Source organism: Polypterus senegalus, chromosome 9 (genome assembly GCF_016835505.1).
Source record: "Polypterus senegalus isolate Bchr_013 chromosome 9, ASM1683550v1, whole genome shotgun sequence".
Classification (NCBI taxonomy): domain Eukaryota; kingdom Metazoa; phylum Chordata; class Cladistia; order Polypteriformes; family Polypteridae; genus Polypterus; species Polypterus senegalus.
In genome coordinates this window covers 76,128,520-76,150,434 of record NC_053162.1, presented here as the reverse complement: position 1 = coordinate 76,150,434, position 21,915 = coordinate 76,128,520, and the positions used below count along the sequence as shown (strand labels likewise).

At 36.2% G+C, this 21,915-nt stretch overlaps 1 protein-coding gene across 2 annotated transcripts in view; it reads right to left on the bottom strand.

Moving 5' to 3' along the window:
• Positions 1-989: 989 nt before the first annotated feature.
• The window catches only part of crispld2 (cysteine-rich secretory protein LCCL domain containing 2), a 66,161-nt gene continuing 45,235 nt past the window's right edge, over positions 990-21,915 (bottom strand). For both annotated transcript variants that reach the window (XM_039763324.1, XM_039763323.1), the window contains exons 13-15: positions 20,153-20,228; positions 14,299-14,432; positions 990-2,092 (exon numbers count right to left, since the gene is read on the bottom strand). In XM_039763324.1, coding sequence (XP_039619258.1) covers positions 2,041-2,092; positions 14,299-14,432; positions 20,153-20,228 — 262 coding nt within the window. In that variant the 3' untranslated portion in view covers positions 990-2,040. The remainder of the gene's footprint in view (positions 2,093-14,298; positions 14,433-20,152; positions 20,229-21,915) is intronic.

Sequence of the window (21,915 nt, the reverse complement as noted above, 5' to 3'; positions counted from 1 at the left end):
CTGGACTGTGAATGGCTACAGACTGATTCAAATGAAAGCTGTGCTCACCTCCTGACAGCTTCCATGGCTAGAGGACTAGGACTTTTGTACATAAAAAGTCAGTGCTGCAAAGCCAAAGAAGCAGGAAAAACATTCTGTCTGCCTTTAATAACTTTCATTACAGCACGCTGCCTGCAAATTTAATAATTCCAAAAGGCTACATTCATCTTTTATTCAATCGTGAAGACAGGAAGTGCTACAGAGTGTGGACAGCACAAAGATGACTTTAAAGACATTCGTCTAAGAAAGTTGAAACTTCTCTGCTGATTTTTAATAGTTTGAATTTTGGAACCTATCAAGAAAAATGGTACCAAGTATCCTAAAAACTAAAATTAATATTTTGGTCATACTTTAAGGGTAATAAAGGTGTGTTTGAAATTAAGTTTAAAAATGCATTAATAAAATAGAAATGAAATGATTTAGGCTCTGGAAATATTGGTGAGAATAGCAAAATATCATATCTGTTCATTCCTAAATTCAACAGAGTATTTAGCCCTAGATTTATCATAGGTTTAGCAAAGTTGACAAATTTGCAAAAACAAAAAAGACATTGAAATTATATTGTATACTGTATACTATAATCTTTTAACAAGCAGGTAGCCACCCATATGATCATATCTAAATGGAACATATCAGTGCAAACATAACCACATCCTGACTACTATGCTCTTAGCGCCATAATGTAGCTAATCTTGTACAGACACCCACTACAGACTTTTGACACCCACTGCACACCCAACCTACCTGGAAAGGGGTCTCTTTTTGAACTGCCTTTCCCAAGGTTTCTTCCATTTTCCCTACAAGGTTTTTTTTAGGAGTTTTTCCTTGTCTTCTCAGAGAGTCATGGCTGGGGGGCTGTCAAGAGGCAGGGCCTGTTAAAGCCCATTGCGGCACTTCCTGTGTGATTTTGGGCTATACAAAAATAAACTGTATTGTATTGTATTGTACAGACAGCCTCATGCTCTCATAGATACTGTCCTACTGGGGATTGAATTGCACGGTACATTAATAATACATATTAAATGTGTCACTGAAAAGCGGACTAAAGATTGTGTTCTGCTAGTTTACATTTGTGTACTGGACGTTAAACCAGCTTCTCTGAATCAGACTGTCCAAAGAGCACTGAAGGAAAGGTGCTGAGATGAGGGAAGATGGGAGTCAATATCTGCCATCAACATCGACCTTCTCCCAGATTACAGTCAACTGGGAGAAGGCAGATGTGCGTGAAAAAGTAGTGATTGCTTGCCTATGACAGAGTGTCGCCATTGTATTTTTGTTTTATGTTAAGAGCTCTAGGAAACATTAGCTATGTGAGTAGCTAGTTAAAAGAGAAGATAAGTTATGATTCACGGCCTAATTGAAAAGGAGTTACTAATATTGTAGAATGCAACTAATATAGTTAAAAAAAAGTAACACATGCTCCATAAAAGCACCATTCATTACCACAAAAAAGTATCTTTTAACCCCAACAACCTGTACAAAAATACAAAATAAAACCAACTGGAAGACAATATTAAGTAATGGGAAAACATCTCTTAAAAAATGTAAACATTTATATAATATTATCCTTTCATTTTGTCAAATGCCTCAATGCATAATCATTTAGCTATAATCAGCACTGCTGTTAAAGCATAAACATAACCATAACAATTGTGATTTTCATATTATACAGTATTAGTCATTTATTTCTCATTATAAAAAGAAATTAACAACTGCTGTTCAAATAATGTTGTGAAATAAATGCCCTGAAATTTCTGATATTGTTTTTCTGCTTTATAATGGTACTGTAGTACATTGCTGCTGCTGCTGCGATGAGATGTCTGGGAATGAGCTGAAAGTTTTTATCATTGCTTTTGTTGCTCCTTAGAGAGGCTGAAAAGGAAATGATGACTATGGCTACCATACTGATTGGCTAGGGCACCTTTCATCATTGCTCACCATCTTATGGCAAATCAAGCATCTTCTTGAAACTCTTCTGCCTCTTCCAGGTACTCAATCCTTTCACACCCTCACTGCAAAAAGCTGGAATGAATGGCCTTCTGGATTTTTCTTGCTGTTGAGAAAGCAACATAAACAATAACATTCAAATTTAGCCTAAAATATCAGTAAAGTCCTTATTTATGTTCAAAAGCGATGGATACAGGCCGCCAAAGAGTACGTGTGGATGCTTGCGTGTGTGTGGGCCCATACGCTGGTGACTTATTAATTTAACTCATGATGGTGATTTAAGGTTGAAATTTAAGTTAAATGAGTTGCAAGACTCTCAGATTCAATTACCTGGCCTAGCACTGAAATTGTTATCTTTACCAAAGTTAGGTGTAGTAATTCTTGAGAATAGTTGATTGGGTCTCATATGTAAAGTTGGATTTAGCATGTATATTTTTTGTGAGCTTAAAAAGAGCTTTAATAATTAGTATTTTTTCAAAGGTTGTCTTGTTTATTCAGTAAAGGTTGTAATTTAAGTTCATTTGCATTGCCTACCTTTGTTATTAATAACTTATAAGTGTATGTTTGGTTTGAACTAAAGCCCTGTAGTTAACTGTGTAAGTTAAACAGTTATTCCCTAACACAGTTCATAACAGGAGAGGATCAATATATCTTTAGATTCGTTAGACATGGGAGAAGAAACTCAGGGCCCTATTCCCAGGTTACCCTTAGGCAGCAGTAACATGGCCTTTAGGAGGGAAGGGGAGTTACATTTATTACATATTTCAATTTCTTTATGAAGAAGGAAATGGCTTGTAAACAACACTGAAACTCAGACTTGCAACTTGCAATACCCTGTCATAAACAGCATAGGGTTTACATGACTTGTCAACAAATGTCTAAAATTATGAAATGTATAAAACTATAGAAAAAAAAAAAGACACATAGAATTAAAATGATTTCAATGATTTAAGCCAATAGCTCAAAGAAGTACTTCCCTATGTGGTAATGATATGTTTGGAAAAACTAACAATGGCTTACTTTGATCGAAGAGTTCTGTGAGTCCTAGGCACAGCTCCATCTGCCAACTAAAATGAACAGGTCGATGGATGGTCATGTCTCTGTCTCTGCACATTGACCTTGACAATCAGGGCACTGTTTATTAATTAGTTTGCAGTTCAACATAAGTGCTGCCTTTAATCTGAATTCCATCTGCAAATGGGTATTGACAAAGGTGCTAATAGTCACAACAAGCTGACATTCTTATAGATTATAAACCCTCGAGGGCTACTGTCTCCGTCCAATATTGTTCTTACTCCTTATCAATTACTATTAAGCCAATATAGTAAATGATGCATCATCAAATACAATGCTGGGTCTGCCTGTGGGAATTAGTGGCCATCAGTGGTGCTACAACAGCAACATTTAAAAGGACAAAGAAACTCGCTGTGGACTTAAGACATAATAACATCTTCCACTTATGAGGGAGCATCCCCTTCACCACCTAATAGTTAATGTGTGGTGAACGTGCTGGTTCAATAGTGGCTGCCATCGCATCATTCAGGTGGGTGCTACACACTGGTGGTGGTTGAAGTGGTTCTCCTCTGTCTATGTAAAGCACTTTAAGTAGAAAGAAATGCACTATATAAATGTAATTAATGAGTATTATTATGTAGTTCAGTAGTTTTATTTCCCTTTTTATTTGTTCAGAAAGAACAAATACAACTCAAATTTCCAATGTACTATTTACATGAACTGAGCTTTTGCATCTGTTAACTAATAAATTGAACAGCATAAGCTGTCTCTTTTCACGAGTTTGAGGGTAACTACAATTCCCTTACTGGGTGATGTATTGGCGTCCCCATCAAAGCTAAACAAATCACTGTTTAAAACAAGTTAACTTTCAGTCCACGTGGACAGCACAACTTTAACATATGCCAACAGCAGGACAACAGAATAAGCAACAACTTCTTCATGCCAAGAAGTGCTGCAGTGAAGGTGTTGACTTTGTAGTAGCTTCCATCCCAGGTAAAGCAACAGCTGACTAAAATTCAACTTGTCATTGCGGCGTTTGAACAGAAAAAAGCCTCAAATCACACACAAGGAAAACGCTAACACGTCAGCAATCTTTGGCACATCATTTCAGAACATTTTGGTAGATTCTACAGTACATACATATATATAAGTAGAAGGAGTGAATCATTATTTGGTTTAACACACTAACACTTCAAATTGCTGCGATGGAAATACTCAAACCTAGACCATGTGGTCAAAAGCCAACCATCTGGCAACCTCACAGTTTATAAATGCAGGACAGTTATAAATATAAATAAAAATCATCAAATGTGCTGACAGGCCACATGGTCAAACTGCTATTGGCAATGACCGCTAGACTTGCATCGCTAAGAACTGAAATGGCCATCTCTTTATTTAAACATCAGTGACTCACAACCACCAAACCAACTAATAATAATATTTAAACATCACTGAGTCACATTCTCCCACCCATCTAATAATAATAGAAGCAATTCTGGAAAAAGAGATGTATTAAGCAAACCATATTGTGCAGTGGTTTTAAGCAGGTAGTATAGTAGACTTGAGCAGCATGTTTTTAGGCAAATTTTCAGATCCGTTTGTTTTTTTAAGTGGTCTAGAGAAGGCGTGTTTGTCAGGGACTTCTAGACTCTGGTGATGAACACAGATTGTTGAAACAGGACATCACCTGAACAGAATCTAAATGGTTTTCCTGCTAATTTACATGTCTATATGTCTTCTTAATATGGTGCACGTCCAAATACATAAGCATATAGGATGCCAAAGAGGGAAATGTAAAACATTTCCAAAAGCATACCTGCAGTAATTGATTTTTGCAAGTTTCAGAAATACTTATTTATTTATGAGACAGTTTATAGTCCCATGAATGGATCTGAAAAACTGAAAATGCTTAAATGAAAATTAACTTTAGTATCTACAAGTAGAACATTTTCTTTTGCCTTTGACATATTATTAATTTTTTTTTCTTATAATTCATTGACTTGTAAATTTCATAAAGAATTTGAAATGCTGTTTTACCAATTCTTAATGTAATGTTTGCTAGTAAATATTTAAAAGAACCTTCCTCTGAAGCACACTTGTGTAAAACTAATAGTTATTTGTGACTATTATTTATTGTGTTTGGATGCATGACAAGAAAACCAAGAATTGCAACATAAAGCAAGGCCAGGACATACTATTAAATTTATTTTTTTATTACTTCAAAAATGTCTGGTATTTGTTACCATACACAATCAGGTCGAAATAAGCAGATGTGCTGTCAGCTGTATAGGCATCAGAACCATTTAAGTGCAAGGAAATGTGCACAATCGAAATAAAACCCTCTTTTAGCTAACACCTCAATAAACATCTGCACAAAGCTTGTGAAAGTTTACAGCAGGCTCCAGTTTTAGAAACGGTGCCCTACAGCATTGACCGCATGCCAAAACTGAAGAAACTATTTAGATGAGTGAAGAACAAATGGTGTTGCTGTAAACTGTTTCTAACTAAATTGTAATTCCAAATGCCATATAAGCAGCATATCCAACAAGCAAGAATGAAACCTCTCATTAAATCAAGTTTAACTCAATTTAGCTTGCAAAAAGAAGCTAGAAAACATTCTTTGTTTTCATTTTACCTTTGTTTTAAAATGGATATGTATGCTACAGTATTTCAGAAATGTGAAGCAATTTTCTCTACTTTGTTATATTAAATACTTCATATATTTTATATTCATGTTAACTTTGTTTGTTCTCACCATCACTATGTAGACATTCCTTCAGGCACTCAAGTTTTCCTCCAACACCAAAAAAGACATAACTAGCAACTCCAAATTGTCCCTTTGTGGGCTTTGCAATGGCTTTGTACCCATTGTTTCTGGGATATGCTGTGATCCTCTTGTTAATGGCTAAGATCAGAAAATAATAGCCTGACTCATTTTAACTAACCAAAAGGCAACACCAAATGTAGGACATTAAGGTCAATTGATTACAGCATCAAAAGACCACACTGTGTTCCACTTCTGTCAGCTAAAAACAGGAGGATGAGATTATATTGGCCATGAAGTCACACAAAATAAATGACTGAAGATTGGAAAATGTTGCTTCATCTGGCAAATCTTGAACTCTGCTGTGACGTGCAGATGGAAGTGTCAGAATTTAGAATAAACAGCACGATTATATAGATTAATCCTGCCTTTTGTCAAGGGCAGGATGGCTATGGCAGTTTACTGAAAGAATGAGGGGAATGTTTTATTTGCACACATTAGGCCTCTTAATATCAACAGCGAACCACTTTAATTTCTGCAGACTACCTTGGCATTGTCGTTATGTGCATTACTGTCACAGTTTATGCTTTTTGAAACAAATATAGTACATCTAACAGAATAATGCATTATGTCACAAAGCTTGCCCCATCTGAAGACTTCCACCAATATGGCAGTTGCTTTAGTTCTTTAATACCTTACATGGTCTTCAGATGCATCAGAGTAGTTTTGAGATGAGTGAAAACAAGAGGTTTGCAACATGAATGTGTGGTCAAAAAATGTACATGACCTACAAAATTCTGTCACGTCAACAAAGACCAAAATCCCTAAAGAATGTTTTCCAGTATTCTTGGATGAAGGACAAATGGGACATAGACTGTCAGAGCCTACATAGGTGTATGTAACAAAGCTAATATGCATACAGTATACAGTATATACAGGGTGGGTTTAAGTCCAAATTCCAACTGCCCAAGGTCATGGTCATTACCTGAAACTGGAAAAATAGAGGAAATTTCCATTCCAATTTCATAGATTCAAAATTCTGAGGCAGAAATAAGATGCAAGGAAAAAAGGCAATGTTAACGTTATTCATTACACATACATTCATTGGTACTGAAATTAATTTCAGATTGAAAAATAGATGGCACCAGTGTTTGTGGTCAAACAATCAGCACAATTAATTTTTCCAAGCCCTGTCCATGATAGTTCCTTGTTGAACACTAACATAGGAGCTAAAAAGAGTAGCAGGAACTACCTACTAGGAATCATAAGTGGCCCAAGTTCCTCCACTGGGGATGCTACAAAAGTTCTTGAGTTTTAATAAAAGTCTCTGGTTCCTGAAAAAGGTCCTGTGATGAGAATGCACCCTTTGTTTTCAATATGGTCTAAAAGACTGATATGACATTTTTAGGCTGTTCTGAATTTCTTTAAACACTTAATCAAGCTCCTAAATCCACCTTTTCCATTACATACTCAGAGGGTACTACAGGTTTTCCCCATGCCATGGGGCGTGGCATACCTGTTGTGAACTGGGACCTGGACACAGGCAGACGGACAACATATTTCCACCACACACTATTTATTTATATTTAATATATACAAATTTGTGCTCACAAACCCCAGTGCCTCTTGCACCAATTCCCCAATGTCCAGGCCACACTCTCAGTCACTGTGCCTCTCTCTCGACCGCCTCCCGTCCTCTCTCCAGCTCTGTCCTCTTCCACCCGACATCCACTGCTGACTGGAGGGAGACGGCCCCTTAAATGGGAACCCGGATGGGCTCCAGCTGCTTCCCGGCACGCACCTGGAAGCCGTCCGGGTGTCCCCTGTTCTCTTCCCCCCAGCACTTCCTGGTGTGGTGGAAGTGCTGGGCTCCAGGGTTCCTCAGGCTCCTGGGCGCCGCCTGCCGGTGGCCACGGGCCCCTACAGGGTTGGGCTTCCAAGCCCTCTACCGTAGCCCCCAATACAACCAGGGCGATCGCCCCCTTGCGGTCTGGAGGAGGCACAAGCCCTCCTCTGGTCCTCCTGGGCATCCCGGCCGGGCTCCAGCCCCGACTGGGTCCCACACGGGATACTCCGGCATCGGGGCGCCGCCTGGCGGTGGCCACAGGTCCCTACCGGGCTGGGCTTCCAAGCCCTTTACCCGAGGCCCCCTACATAACCAGGACGGACGCCCCCTCACGGTCTGGGGGAGGCACAAGTCCTTTGCAAGTCTCACTTCCGCACTTATTTAATGTAGTCTGTAATGAACAGCTAAAATCAATATTACCTCAAATTTAAATTTACTTTGGCAAACATACACATGGTGTGTGTGTCAAATGTTAAATACTTTAGATTTTTATCTTGTTTATTTATTTATGTATTTATTTATTTTGCAATACAAGATAACTAGATCAAAATAATTGACTCAAACTAAATCATGCTTGGAAATAACTGTCATACATTCATTTATTTAAAAACTGTCTGTTAAAATAGATATAATATTGCCTTTTACTTAAATTTATCCATCAACCGTCCAGTTTCCTTGGACCTAGATTTCCCAACAAGAGTTTCAGTGAATTAATCCTGGCAGCAAATGATGCAGCATACAATAGGAATCAAGCCTGGATGTACACCGGACCAATTTCTGATCGACACTCAAACTATCAGATTGTGGCAGAAAAATGAGATTCACTGACAAAAACTCAGAAGAAGCTTGAAACTCCACACTGAGAGCACATTGATTAGGAATCAAACCATGTCCAGGAGATGCAGCACCACTTTACAGTGCCACCATACTGGAAATAAAAACCTTTTTACTGTTTATCTGGCAATTTCAAGTTTTTTTCTAAGTGTCAGATTAAATTGGTGTGTTTATCTTCATATTACAATGAAAAATTAAAACTACTTGTGGTATGACAGTAACAAGAATACAGTACTAGTGTTAGCTAAACACGCTCTCATACACTTTGAAGGCTCTCTGTATATCTGACGAATTTGTGATCACTTTTTCTTTCCTTAGACAACTTCAGGATTAATTTTGAAATGAACGAGTTTCTTAATGACAAGTGACATTCTGTGGTAATATGCTGTCAAAGTATCAAGAGCAGATGGCCGCTAGATGACAAACAGCATTAACAAAATGTTTAATAGAAAAAATCTGAAAAATTAATTTCTGTTTCATTTGATTGAATAGCACAACAAACCAGTAACATGGGGAATTGCTAAAATGTTATCTCATCTTTACAAATGCATATGCAAGCATTCGAAGCCATGGCACTATCACTGCCTTGATAACTTCAGCAACATTGCTCTTCTCCATAATGGAAGACTGTTTATTTTATTTTCTGCATGCTGTCAAAAAGTGTTGATCACCTTTCCTCACTATAGGCCAAGAGTCATGGCAGCGTGTTAATTTGTTTCCTCCTGTCAACACAGGCAAAGCGGCCCCAGAGGTCAACTAAAAAGAATGTGTGAGAAATCTGATCGCTGAAAATTCTGCTGCAGGCACATCCAGTTTTAATCCCCAATGCTGAGCTATCAGGCAGTTAAAAGTGGTACCATGCTAGTTATTAGACTTGGCATTTTAAATATTTAATCTTATTTCTAAAAACCACTGGTGCAGACAACAAAAATATTTATCAACAGCTCCTTAATGTAACTTCTAAATGAATATCATTTACATTTCTAGGATTGAGGTGTAATACGACCAAGTGAACGCCTAAAGGAAAAGTTATCTGAATAATATTATTATACTTTAGAAAAAAAAAACAAAGAAAGAAAACAAATATTGCAAAAATACATTTTTTTTCAGTTTATTTAATACCACAAGATTCCAAAAACTATTCTAGTATCACCACTGTTTTCTATTTTGTATTGTTTTGGTCAATAAGCTCTCCCTAAACCATTGTCAACCACCATATTTATATCATATATCTACCCTTTCTTCTTCTTTTTCTAGATACTGTAGACTGTGTCTCAGCAGTGGTCTCTGGACTCTCTCAAATTATAGTCCACATCGCTTTTTATTTCCTCATTTGGAAATCATGAATGGTCAAATAGAAGGAACAAGAAAGGTGCTTACCATGATAGCTGATAGCCATAAAGCAGCTGAAAGAAAAGTTCTTCTAGGTCTCTTACCAACACTGCACCCTTGCTAAAAATGGTAAATCCATTTAAACTTCCAGTGTTTTAGCCTTTCCAACCATAACATCTTCAGGATCAGACTGGGCTAAACCTGGGAGCCCTTGCTATAACCACAATAAGGCTAAGTTTCATAAAAAAAAAAAAAAAACGTAAAAATTAGGCTTTTGCACTCAAGATATTTTTTTCAGTTCTTCCCAGTCACTTTAAGAAAGCCTGCTTCTGACCTTTAGGACACACTTCCCACACGCCCATACATCTCCACCCTGGGTCAGTACCCTGTCCAAATACTGAAGAAAAACATTCTAGAATATGTGCATATCATTTATTGTTTTACATGTACATTATTATGGACTACATGGAACTAGCAGCCATATAAATTATCTAAATTCAAAACCCAAACCACCCGCAGTTAGTGTGGAGTCAATACCTTCTACTTCTGTTCACAGGGGCTTTTCTCTTACGTGCAAAATTGTTTGTTTGTAATGTGTACACTGGCCCAGTGAGTGGGCTGCAATGGAGTGGCACTTTGTCCAAGGTGGGTACAGATCTTTTTGGCCAGTGCTGCAGGGATAGCCTATGGCTGACTGTAACTTTGAAACTTAAAGGGTGGGTTAAGGCAATGGAGGGATTACATTATTTAAGAACTTTACTACAATGGAGTGTATGAATTTCAGTCAAGTTATTTTTTGCATTGCCAACAGTGGTTAGTTCATAATAATATTGCTTTTAAAATAGGTTGTCAAAGATTAAGAAATTTCAATCTAGGAAGAAGTATCACTTCTTCACAACTAACAGAATATATATCCTCTATATTAGTTACAGAAATAAGACACATGCTGAACATTAATCCTGATACCACAGAAAAGCTCAGTTAAAATCAGGAATTAGAATTGAATTAATAAACCTGTTGGAAAGGAAACCTTAGCTGAGACCACTGGATTGACTTTCACAAGTCCATATGAACAATCCACATTGTACATTGGCCATATTACAACTGTTGCTAAAACATTTGTTTTTCATGTTGTCCAATGATAGAGGTACACCATATGAAGATTATTTTAATACATGTTCAAATCACAACACGCAACTCTAAAATTAACACTGATTAAATATCCAGCACCCAGAACCTGGACTATACCCTTTTTACAGACAAAATCTAATGAAACTATTCTCAAATAAACCAAAATCTCGAGAATTCTAGATATTTATTTAAACTCTAAATCTCTTCTCTAAACCTACCTAAATGGTGAAATAAGCCATAATTATACTTGTTAAAATCTTTATTTAATATATTGCATCTTTGAGGGAATCTATATTTATATGAATCTTAATTTTTCTTTAGAATTTGGAAAAAAAATTTAATTGGTTACACTTTTTAGTTCATTTCATTAACTAATTAATTAGCTGATTTTATTAAATTTATTAATATCAGAATGGACAAGCAGTCTGAGAAAGACTGAGAAATTATTCATTCAATCATTATTTAATCTTTGTGAAGAGAACCCTTTAAAGTTCTGGGATGCTTAGTGAAAAAAGGAGAACAGGAGAGAGAAGACTGGCACTGAGACAAGACATCTGCATTCCAAAAGACATTAGCAAAATATAAGATTTTGCAGACTACAGACTTGAAAAGAATAATCTTCACCAGCATCTGTATCATTGCATGCCTATCTTGCAATAAGACTCTGACATTTAGACTTTTCAAATATATTTCCTACTTTTGCTAATATCGGGTTTACTGTGTTTTATTATTTTTTCTTTACAGTAATGCTGAGTTTATATTGTGTGAATGGGTGAAGGTACTGTATATTATTTAAAGAGCAACTGGTGTGGGTGTTTGTCGTATTCCTACAGGGGTTAGCAGCAGAAAAAAGATGCTTTCAATAGAAAGTAACGTATTGAGTAGGCACCTGCTTTGGGGATTGAGCAAGTGTAGCTCTGGTCTGAAGACAACCATTTGGCCTGCTATGCCAAGCAAGTAAGTCTCTTTGCTTAAAACATCTGTTCACGTGCAGATAAAGCTGTATTGTATATGTGTGGTGCTATAAATCAGCTATATTAAAAGTACAGATACATTTCCACGATAAACACATGGTTATTGTGGAAGGCTAGGGTGTCCTGATTATCAAAACTATAAGCAGAATACATTAACAATATAAGCAACCAAAGATCCATCCTTTATTTTATATAGTGCCTTTCCATAGTAAACAGCATTCCAAGTTATAGGTACAGGAATGCAATTTAATCACTCTTTTTCTTTGTTTTAATGATGTTCTAGATATGAATTTGTCTGTAATGGCCATCACTCATATTAATCTGCTGAATGCATTCCATACCTACTTCTTATTAAAAGAACACTTTCCTTGACAGACCAAGTCCAAGTAGAAGCAGGGGACTGAGTGAGAGCCAACCTGATGACGCACACATGGAAGTGAAGTGTACTGCTGCAGTTTATAAGCTGCCCCATCCGTAGAAGAGAGAGACTTCTGTCTTTATTGCTCACCAACACAGGACAGTATTTTTGAAACCCAAAGGTTTGTGACTGGCAAGTAGCGCTTGGCAGCAAAATTACAGAGTAAATTCCTGGGCTGACACAACACCTAATCTCTTTTTTGAAATACAGGATGCTTAAACTAACCCTCAGCTCGCATTGCCATAATAAAGCATAATGTAACTGGGAATTTTCCATCAGATGATGAGCTCAGTATCTTGATTTTCCAGGAGCCAGCACTAGCTGATTATATGTGTCCCGGTTTTCAGATATCTTATGCGAGTTGTACTGGGTAATACAACAAAAATGCTTTTCTGCGACTGTTGCATGAAATGCAATCTGCTAGAAAAAAGAAGAAAATCAAGTCAAGAGGTACACAATCACAAGGTACTTCAACTATCCTTGTTCTTTTTTGATATAATAAGTAAACCTATAGTGGAAAGTGAAATCGTTTCATCCCCTCAGATTGTGTCTAAACTGAACTGACTTGTGAGTCCACATAAGGAATATTGAGGACCATTTCAGTCTCTAATTTACAAAAATTATGTGGTAAGAATTATCCAGCAAAGATCTGCTAGATTCATTCCATCACTGCAGGGTTTATGCTTTGTGAAAAGAGTGAAACGTTTCAGCTTAAGTAAACTAAATAAGAGATGACATGACGCGTATTAAAAATATGAAGGGAGAAAGTAAAGCAGATGCCAAGTATTACTCTAAAACCAGATGTTCAATAATTTTAATTCTATTTTAAATGTATTTTTTAAGCTCACAACTATGTAAAATCTCAGCACACTAGTTATTCATCTCCGTGCAGTGGATATGCTGGTAAGATTACCTGTGAATATGAAGAATTCCCAAGTCTTTGACTGAAGTATAAAATATCAAAAAGAAATACACCTTAGTTAAGCTACCTCTGACCACTCCAAAGTCAAGTTATTTTTGCATTCCACACTGCACAGAGATGAATAACCACAGTATTGATGCTTTGTATGTATTATTAAGACCGACAGAGGTCTTTGATTAGGTCTTGTTACATAATGGTATATGATTAAGTGATGCATTTTTGCAGTACCTAAACCAATGTGTTACCAAATATAATTATATGTCTGAGAATATACATACTCACTAGCCATAGTATATAGTAATGGTAATATCCAATCATGTGGATGTAACTTAATATACAGATATAGCCAAGAGGTCAAGTTGTTGTTCAAACACTAGAAGAGGCCAGATGTGTGATTTATACAACGTTGAGCATAGTATGATTGTTGGTACCAGAAAGTTGCCAAGCATTGCAAAGGAAAGAACCATCTCAGGGAACCATCAGATCTAAACTTGCCTTTTTCACACATTATGTGAACAGAGAGCATTTTTTTGTAAATGTTAGACTTTTATAATCTTCACAGTGATATTTTGTGAATATCTTGGCGTAAAATAACAAATACAAAGTAACACTGCATATCTAGCTAATTTAGTAATAATAACACTATTATTCATTTCTGCTGGAAATCCCAACAGCTGAGCAGCATCAGCAATGCTTGTTAGTCATTAAAGTTAACCTTCACATGTAAAACAGAAATGCAATGGAAAGCAAATCCTAATTTAATTTAATTTGCTAATCTACTCCATCTGAGTCTGGTGAACATCAAATTAAACACATCAAGATATTTAGCTTCTGCTATAATCTTACCAAAAACAGCAAAACAGAAATCAATGATATTAATAATTGTAGCATGGAGCTGAGTGACAGTTTGGTTGTCAACTTAAGTTCCAGAACATTGTATACTCCTTAAAAACTGAGAATTTTTTTCTCTTATGACACAAATATCTCGACAGTGAGGTAATGGCCTTATGTACAAATGGCTCGTACTTCTGTCCAAAACACACATAAACATGTTAAAAATAGTAGATACTGTGGTACCTTTCAGATTGGATGTCATTTCTTAATGTTCCCACATAATGCTTCTTCTTCTCTAAGGGCAAAATATCCACGTAGCCACCATCAGAGCCAGTGATGATTCCAGCGTGGATTGCAGACCGACAAATACTGGAACTCTGCAATTAAAAAAAAACAAAAAAACAAAGTAGTCAGTTAACTCCAGGACCTGACGAAACATTTATAAGTTAAATTAGAATTATTATACTTATAAGGATGATGTCTGTTATTTTATTTTTATTACTGATTCTGTTTTGTTTCTATAGCATGTAATATTAGACCAACGTGTTTGTTTCTTGAAGCTACAGAGATGTTTGCAAGGTGTTTTGTGCAAAACATCTTGAACTAGTCTTTAGCTTTAAAATAACTTTTTACTCAGGATTACCAAATACCTATTTCAAATTTTCCATTAGGCTAAAATTAAAACAATTAATTATAGGCCCACTAACAGGTCTGCTCCATACAAGGTGCACATTTTAGCCACTATTTATCCAAATTAGGATAGAAAATCAAACTTAAGTTAAATATTGTACTGTGGTTTATAATGGAACGTGTTGACATTGAAAAGGTCATGGGAAAGAAGTGTCCCTTGTTTCTGCACCATGCTTTCTGTGTGCCCATACAAACGGAGGGTTTAATGTAATCGAGATTCTCATAAGTTGGCATTCAGCCTGCTGCATAGCTTTACAGGGATAGAAAGTCTCAAGTTTATAGGAGGATACACAAACAAAGGTTCTTAACATGTTGTTTAGCATAGTCATACAGCTTTGTATTAGATGGCCCTTGACAGTATACAGCAATTTCTCTTTTTTATAAATAGCATCTTTTTTAGTAAAGCTGCATGGTATAATGATATATCACTTATAGAATTCTATCCTTGTCCTTATTTTGGGCATTTCCTTCAACCAATACACACATCCTCTTATTCCTTAGCTAAATAAGAAGTCAGAAGGATTAAAAATCTCTGAGATGTATGATCGCTTTGGGATTTAAATACCTCGGCCCATAAAACAGTACCACATTTTGTAGAGTAATAGCTTGCTAGATTCCCACAAGTAAATTTCAAATTTTCCTAATTTCAGATAATAAAGCATGTCTTGAAGCCATTGCTAAATGGGGGGGTGGTCCTGGATTCTTCCAGATGAGCAAAATTATGTGGTAAAGTACTGATGTAATATCAGACATATCATTGGATATTTCCCCAAAAGAGTCACTTCCTTCAAAGAGGGCAATTAGTGAATGGGGGTCCATGGAGACTCCAAGGGTATCCAAAGGGAAAAATATATATCCACTACATTCTGAATCAAGTAAAAAAACAAAATATTAGGCTAGGCAAAGATGATGTTTTGGCAGCACATCCAAGTTATCTCTCATCCTGGGCAGATTCTAGCTTTCAGATTTACATCAAGTTTAATCCATGTCTACCACAAACTAATGAAGAGTGTAGCCTTTGGCATGCGACTTTCCATTATTTGTGAGAGAATTTTATAGTTCTAGTGATGATTCAAAAAGTCTAAAGGCAACATGGCTGTTTTAAGGCTGTTAAAATGCAGTTTTTGTAAAGTAGAGCAGTGCTTCCCAAAGTCAGTCCTGGAGAATTGAACATCTTGTTATTTTGTTGTTTCTACATTTAATATGACAATTTAGATATGCCAGTTTAGAATTCTCTTTTACAGATGTATGTGTTTTGTTCACTGGAATGATTCTTAACACAAACCTGTTTGTTAAAAATGTACTCCTTTGTTTTATTCTGTTAATATTCTCTTAAAATACTCTTAGTATTTTGAGTAGCAAAATAAAGATATTAATAAAGATATAGATATTCAAGATAAAGAATAGAATATAAGAATAAAGATATTAATGCCACTTGGTGTTAATTACCTGTTAATTCTCACTCAAAAATGTAAGCATTCCAAACAACTGAGGATATAAAAAACTATGAACAAGAATGTTCTCAAGATTAAAATCATGTACAGTAAGTGTTATGTGTTTCCCGCTTTCCTAAATTTCCAAAATAAAACACATTACTGCATGCGCAGTGCTGTTATGTGTTTTATTTTTGTTTCTTGGTAAGAATGGAATGATTTTGTTGTCAAAAGAGCTCTTCACTAAGCAGTCTTTATGAAATGGTCTGCAGCACTCTAAAAACGTGTTTCATTGTTGTCACAATGACAGGACAAGCTCTGTAAATGTTTACATCTGAACAGTAGCTTCTGTCTTACAACTGAAATACTGCATTCTTATTTTAAATCTTTCTTTTCTTATTGAAACAATAGCTTTCATTTTAGTGCATTTCTATTTTTGTATTTTTTCCCTTATTTGTAACCATCATGCTCCTTTCCCATTTTAAGCAGACACTGGGAATTAGTTGCATCTATGTGGACATTTGTGATTAGTTGCCATTTATTTTATATGCAGAAAGGGACCATCCACTTCACCATACTTCTAAGTATTACTAATTATCATCTTCCTCTGATTCAATTTACTATGTAATCTAAATATTTTAGAGGCAATAGGAGCACATTGTAGGAATTCACCTCAAATAGGTCATCAGCTCATTACATTGATCATATTCTGAAGAACCCAAATTCACTCATGTAATTTAGAGGTGTCAGTAAACTCTTGCATTCTCTCGATTTGAGCATAAAAATATTGCCATTGCAAAATATATTTTATGAGATTAATCACTTTTAACAGATGGGTCTAGTGCAAACTGCAAATAAACATTTCAAGTGAAGCATACTACAAAAGATCAGAAGAGCTTGAAAAACCCTACCTACAGAGCTGCATAATACAAAAAAAGACATAGAGAAAATCATCAGAAACTTCATTTATGTATTTTTGTGCAATGCCCAGAAAGTAATGTCAACACTCTTTGCAGCACAGTCAAAAATCTTCTGTATTGAAAGAATTTAGTCAGCATCACACCACCATTTTCATCTGAACTTAAGCAATCTTTCACTGCCTTGGGATTTATAGAAAACTGCTTCCCACAGGGCAGCTGACCTACCAGCTGTCCTGATCTGAAATTATTCCAGGAAAATGTACTGAGTAAAACCACAGAAATAACCTTGTCTTACTTAATACTGTAAAATCAACAGGTTTCCTGGGAAATATTCAGACATCACATTGTGTGGCATATTGCTGACATAACTTAAGTGTTCTAAGGTAACCACCTTTACTGTTTGTGAATACAGTGAGTTCCAACACCCCACTCTACCTTTTCTTTCATTATTTTTTTTAAATGTTCACAGATGCTAATGTTTTCACAAAAATGTATCTTATCATAGTGACACTCTGAAAAGACCAGACATTTCTCCACTATGGTCCCTCATATTCATTGACGACCTTCATAAGCACCACAGGATCGAGAATAGAACTGAAGCACACGTTTAAATTGCACATTAAATGAAAAAAAAACACAATATTTTTAGAAACATCACTTAAGTTCATACAACAGACTGAAACATATGAAGAAATGTTTTGCAGCATATCAGTTGCTGGTCAAAGAATGCTTCTGGAACAGCACCCCTTGACACATAAAGGTCTACAAAGTGCTACTTTCAATAACTCTACTAGGTAACTGATTTTGTAATATAGCTACAACTCTTTGCTTGAAATTATTTTCCTTATATTTGTGTTAAATGATTTCCAGTGCTGTGGTTAACCGCTGTTGTCTTTCATCCCCAGAGTCCCAAGTTCATCTCCCAGTCCAGGCACCGACTATGTGCAGTTCCTCAATGTGTCTGTATGAGGTGTTCCTCAGGTTTTCCTACCAAAAATGTGCATATTGGGTCAACTGGTAACTCTACATTAGCCTCATGTGAAGGTGTGTGTATAAGTGTATCCTTTGTAATAAATTAGTGTTCCATCTATGACTGAGAACTACTTTGCTCCTGATGATGTTGGTATATGCATCAGATCTAATTTTGGGTTGAATTAATCATTTAAGGAAAATGGTAAAATGGATGTATTTTATCTTATGTGCATACCAAGTATACTCTTTTCCTTCCATTAACTTTTCTAAAGTAACAGCAATCTTTATTTCCCCTTGCACTTTTAAATAGGTCCAGCAAGCATCTTTGTTGTTTCTCTGGGTAACTCTTCTGCAGTCATAAAATTAATATGGTAGCTCTGCAATGGTTTGCTCTCATGTTTTTGTGATATAAAACTGCTAACAGTAGCTTTTTTTTCCTCACAACTGTACTTTAACGACTCACACTATGCATACTGGAAAATTTCATCCAGTATGTTGTTTGTTTTTTGAGGAAGCGGGCTCTGAACACTGTTGAATCCACATTAATGACAAATCTTGAGAAAGCATCACACTGGCTTTGGATGAAGACAGCATATCTATGGAATGCTGCTAGAGCACAGGCCAGGAACTGATCACTGGGAGTGACCCAATGACGGCAGGTAGCATTACTGACGATGCGTCCTAGTGAAGCATCAACTGAAGCTTCAAGAATAAAAAAAAAAGTTATATAAAATGATCTGGATATACTGGAGCTTCATTAATAGCTTCTCATGATTCTAGAATTTCCAGCGCTCTTGCTTTTCATGCAGACAGCATATGTCACATGGGTTACCCCTAGTTTGCTTCATGGTTGACTGGTGCTCCCAAATTTATCTCCAATGAGTGAGATTGAGTGCACACTGCAATAAGTGGTTTCCCATCCAACCTCCTGGTTCCACCTAAATTCTTGAATGTGGGTTCATGGTCCCAACCACCATGACGAGAAATTGAAAATGGATTGAGGAGAAAACAAAAATGGAAATACAGTGATGTCTTTTCTGCCACTGGGAATTAGCATATATAAAGTCAATAGCAGTTGTGGGATTTGTTAATCCACAATCACATTATATTCTACAATATGTCTGAAATATATTACAAAGTCAGTATCAAGCACCAAGTAACTGTACAATACAGTATATTAATATATATTTTCCAGATGTACAAGTTTCTGTTTTTGTAATATAGCTTACATCTGGGTAATTAAAACATCTCATTAATCATCTTCTGGTCTGACTCCTTTGCTTGCGTGTTAAAAGGAGTCCTATATTACACATACAGTGTCAGTCTTCAACCTCTCTTGCATTCTCGTTTATCCAGATGGCTTCACTCATAAATGATTTATGTCCTGCTTACAGCAATTTATTTATGAGAACTTTGCCTACAGTACCACCCACCTGCCCCTTCCATATTATTCACTTACACTACGATCATATTCTTTGCAATCGTTTATTAAACTTTACTCAGTCTAAAGGTTTTAATTCAATTATCCTTGAAGTTAGAAAAAATGCAGATGCTACATAGCTAAATTAACGTTTAATAATGCTGTACATGTTCACTGTAGCCTCTTCTTCAGTTGAAAATATACTGCTACTCAAAAATGACCAGAGAAGTAACACCTCACAAAAACATCCAAAATCAACAAGTTTTCCTAACAGTTAAACACATGTCATCTTAAGGGCCCAAAAGAACCCCATCTTTTACTGTGTGCGCTAGTTTGATATTTCAATGAAATTCAAAAACAAAAAAAACAATGTCCCCAGACTGTTGGACCTGGCAATGTAACAATGTGTAGGAATCCCAAGCAAAAATGCTTTTGAACAAACCAAAGAGAGACAGTCGCTGGAGATCAAAGTACGAACATTTGTTACTTCCTTTCCTTGTTTCCTGTCGCTGCCTGTGCAAAGAATGAGTGATTACAAACATTTTGAGAACATGAGTGACAGGAAGACTACAAGGTAGGTGTGTAGTTAGCAAACTCTAAAAATATCCAAGGCAAATTTTAGTTTAATAACAGAAACCACGAGATAAGTGTGTGATACTTACATCAGAGTAAATGTCTGTGCCATAGACTGGAGCCCAGTATGATGGTTCATCTTTACAACTCATGGCGCAGTACACCCTGCATGGACAGAAGCAAACCAGTAAAGGCAAAGTACAAAAAAACTCCTATGTAAAGCACTATGGTGACAGCTGCACTATCACTAAATTGTTCAATAATTCTTAGATATAAACAAGAAAAATCACTAGCTACTACAGTATTTTGCTTTTTTATTTTAGGTTTCTAAAAAGGGTTGAATAACAGATTATTCATAATGCAATTATTGTAGACCTGATCATTATATCATTGTCTTCCAGACATATGATTCGGAGTCTCATCGAGAGAAGGAATAAATACAGGTTGATGCAATGGGCTTGCTTGAAGCTGGACATAAACCATATTAATCTTAATAAAGGCATTTTAATCGAACGTCTTTCCTATTTTTATGTATTCATCCATTGTTTGTTAAAAATGTCAGGTTTACTTTTTTGTTTTTGTTACTCTTCTATGTAATTCATTCTGTTTCATTGGTTATTCTGAGTATTTCTCGAACAGATGATATTCTTTAAATTCCATTTGTTCTGTAATTTGTAAGTTCCCCAGAGAATGTGACATAATAATGTCAAAGCAGCTTAATCCAATTCAGATTTTCTTTGGGGTATCATAGCCTATGTTAGCAGTTCTGGGCCCACTCTAATGCAGGGTTTCCTCATCAACACACCCACAACAATGCAGGGCAATTTAGAATGGCCAATTACCCCAATTTATACATCATTTTGCGTGTGGGATTGAAATCACAGTAATCAGAGAACACAGATGCACACTAAAAATTATATTTTGATATCTGTCATACAAAAAATATACAGAGAATCTACCTAACAAATGAGGTCAAGCAGATGCTAAAAAAACTGATAAACTACACAAGCACAGGTGTTACGACTCCACATATACTGTACACACACACCACCTTTTATGTAAGGTCACATACAAGTTTACACTAAAATGACTAGCTATGTGCACCGCTAAATTAATAACATCAGTTGCGGCTGAATGTATATTATGCACACAGCTGCTGTAACTAAACCAGACGTTTTACTCTACTGCTGAATCCTGAATTGTTTACAACTTTTCACATGAAAGGAACACCCACAAAAGAAGCAAATAGTTATTATTTTAAATAACATCCCTTCTGAGCCCATTTCTCCTTTGCTAGGTATCCCAGTAGTGTCAGGCACAATGAAGACATGCTAATGCATGTCAGTGAACACTTGGAAAATCTGATGTCCCAGCAGGCATTTGGAATGATGGGAGAAAGATGTGTTCAGTGAACACCTGCAGGCATAAAATGAACATATAAACTACAGACAAATAGTGACTGAGCTGAGAAGTAAATCCAGACTCGTAGAGCAGCGCAGCTACTGCACTAACCATGTGTCACTCTAACTAATGGTACTGTTCAAAACTTACATTTTGCTTTTCTACAATTTATGTACAGGAAGGTTAAGGGACTTCCTAAACATGATGCAAAAGTACATAAGATGTAAGAAACTATTCTGTGGTAGTGTGGACCAAATGGTAATATCTAGTATCATCATTAACAGAAAAAGTATAATGACTGTTAAAGGTAAAGATTTTAAGACAGTAGTAAGAAAGTCAATGATGTAAGGAGCTGAAACATGGGCAGTAAAGGGAGTGCAGCAGAAGAAGTTAGATTTGGCAGAAAAGAGAATGTTGAGATGGATGTGTGAAAAAGGACAGGGGAATAAAT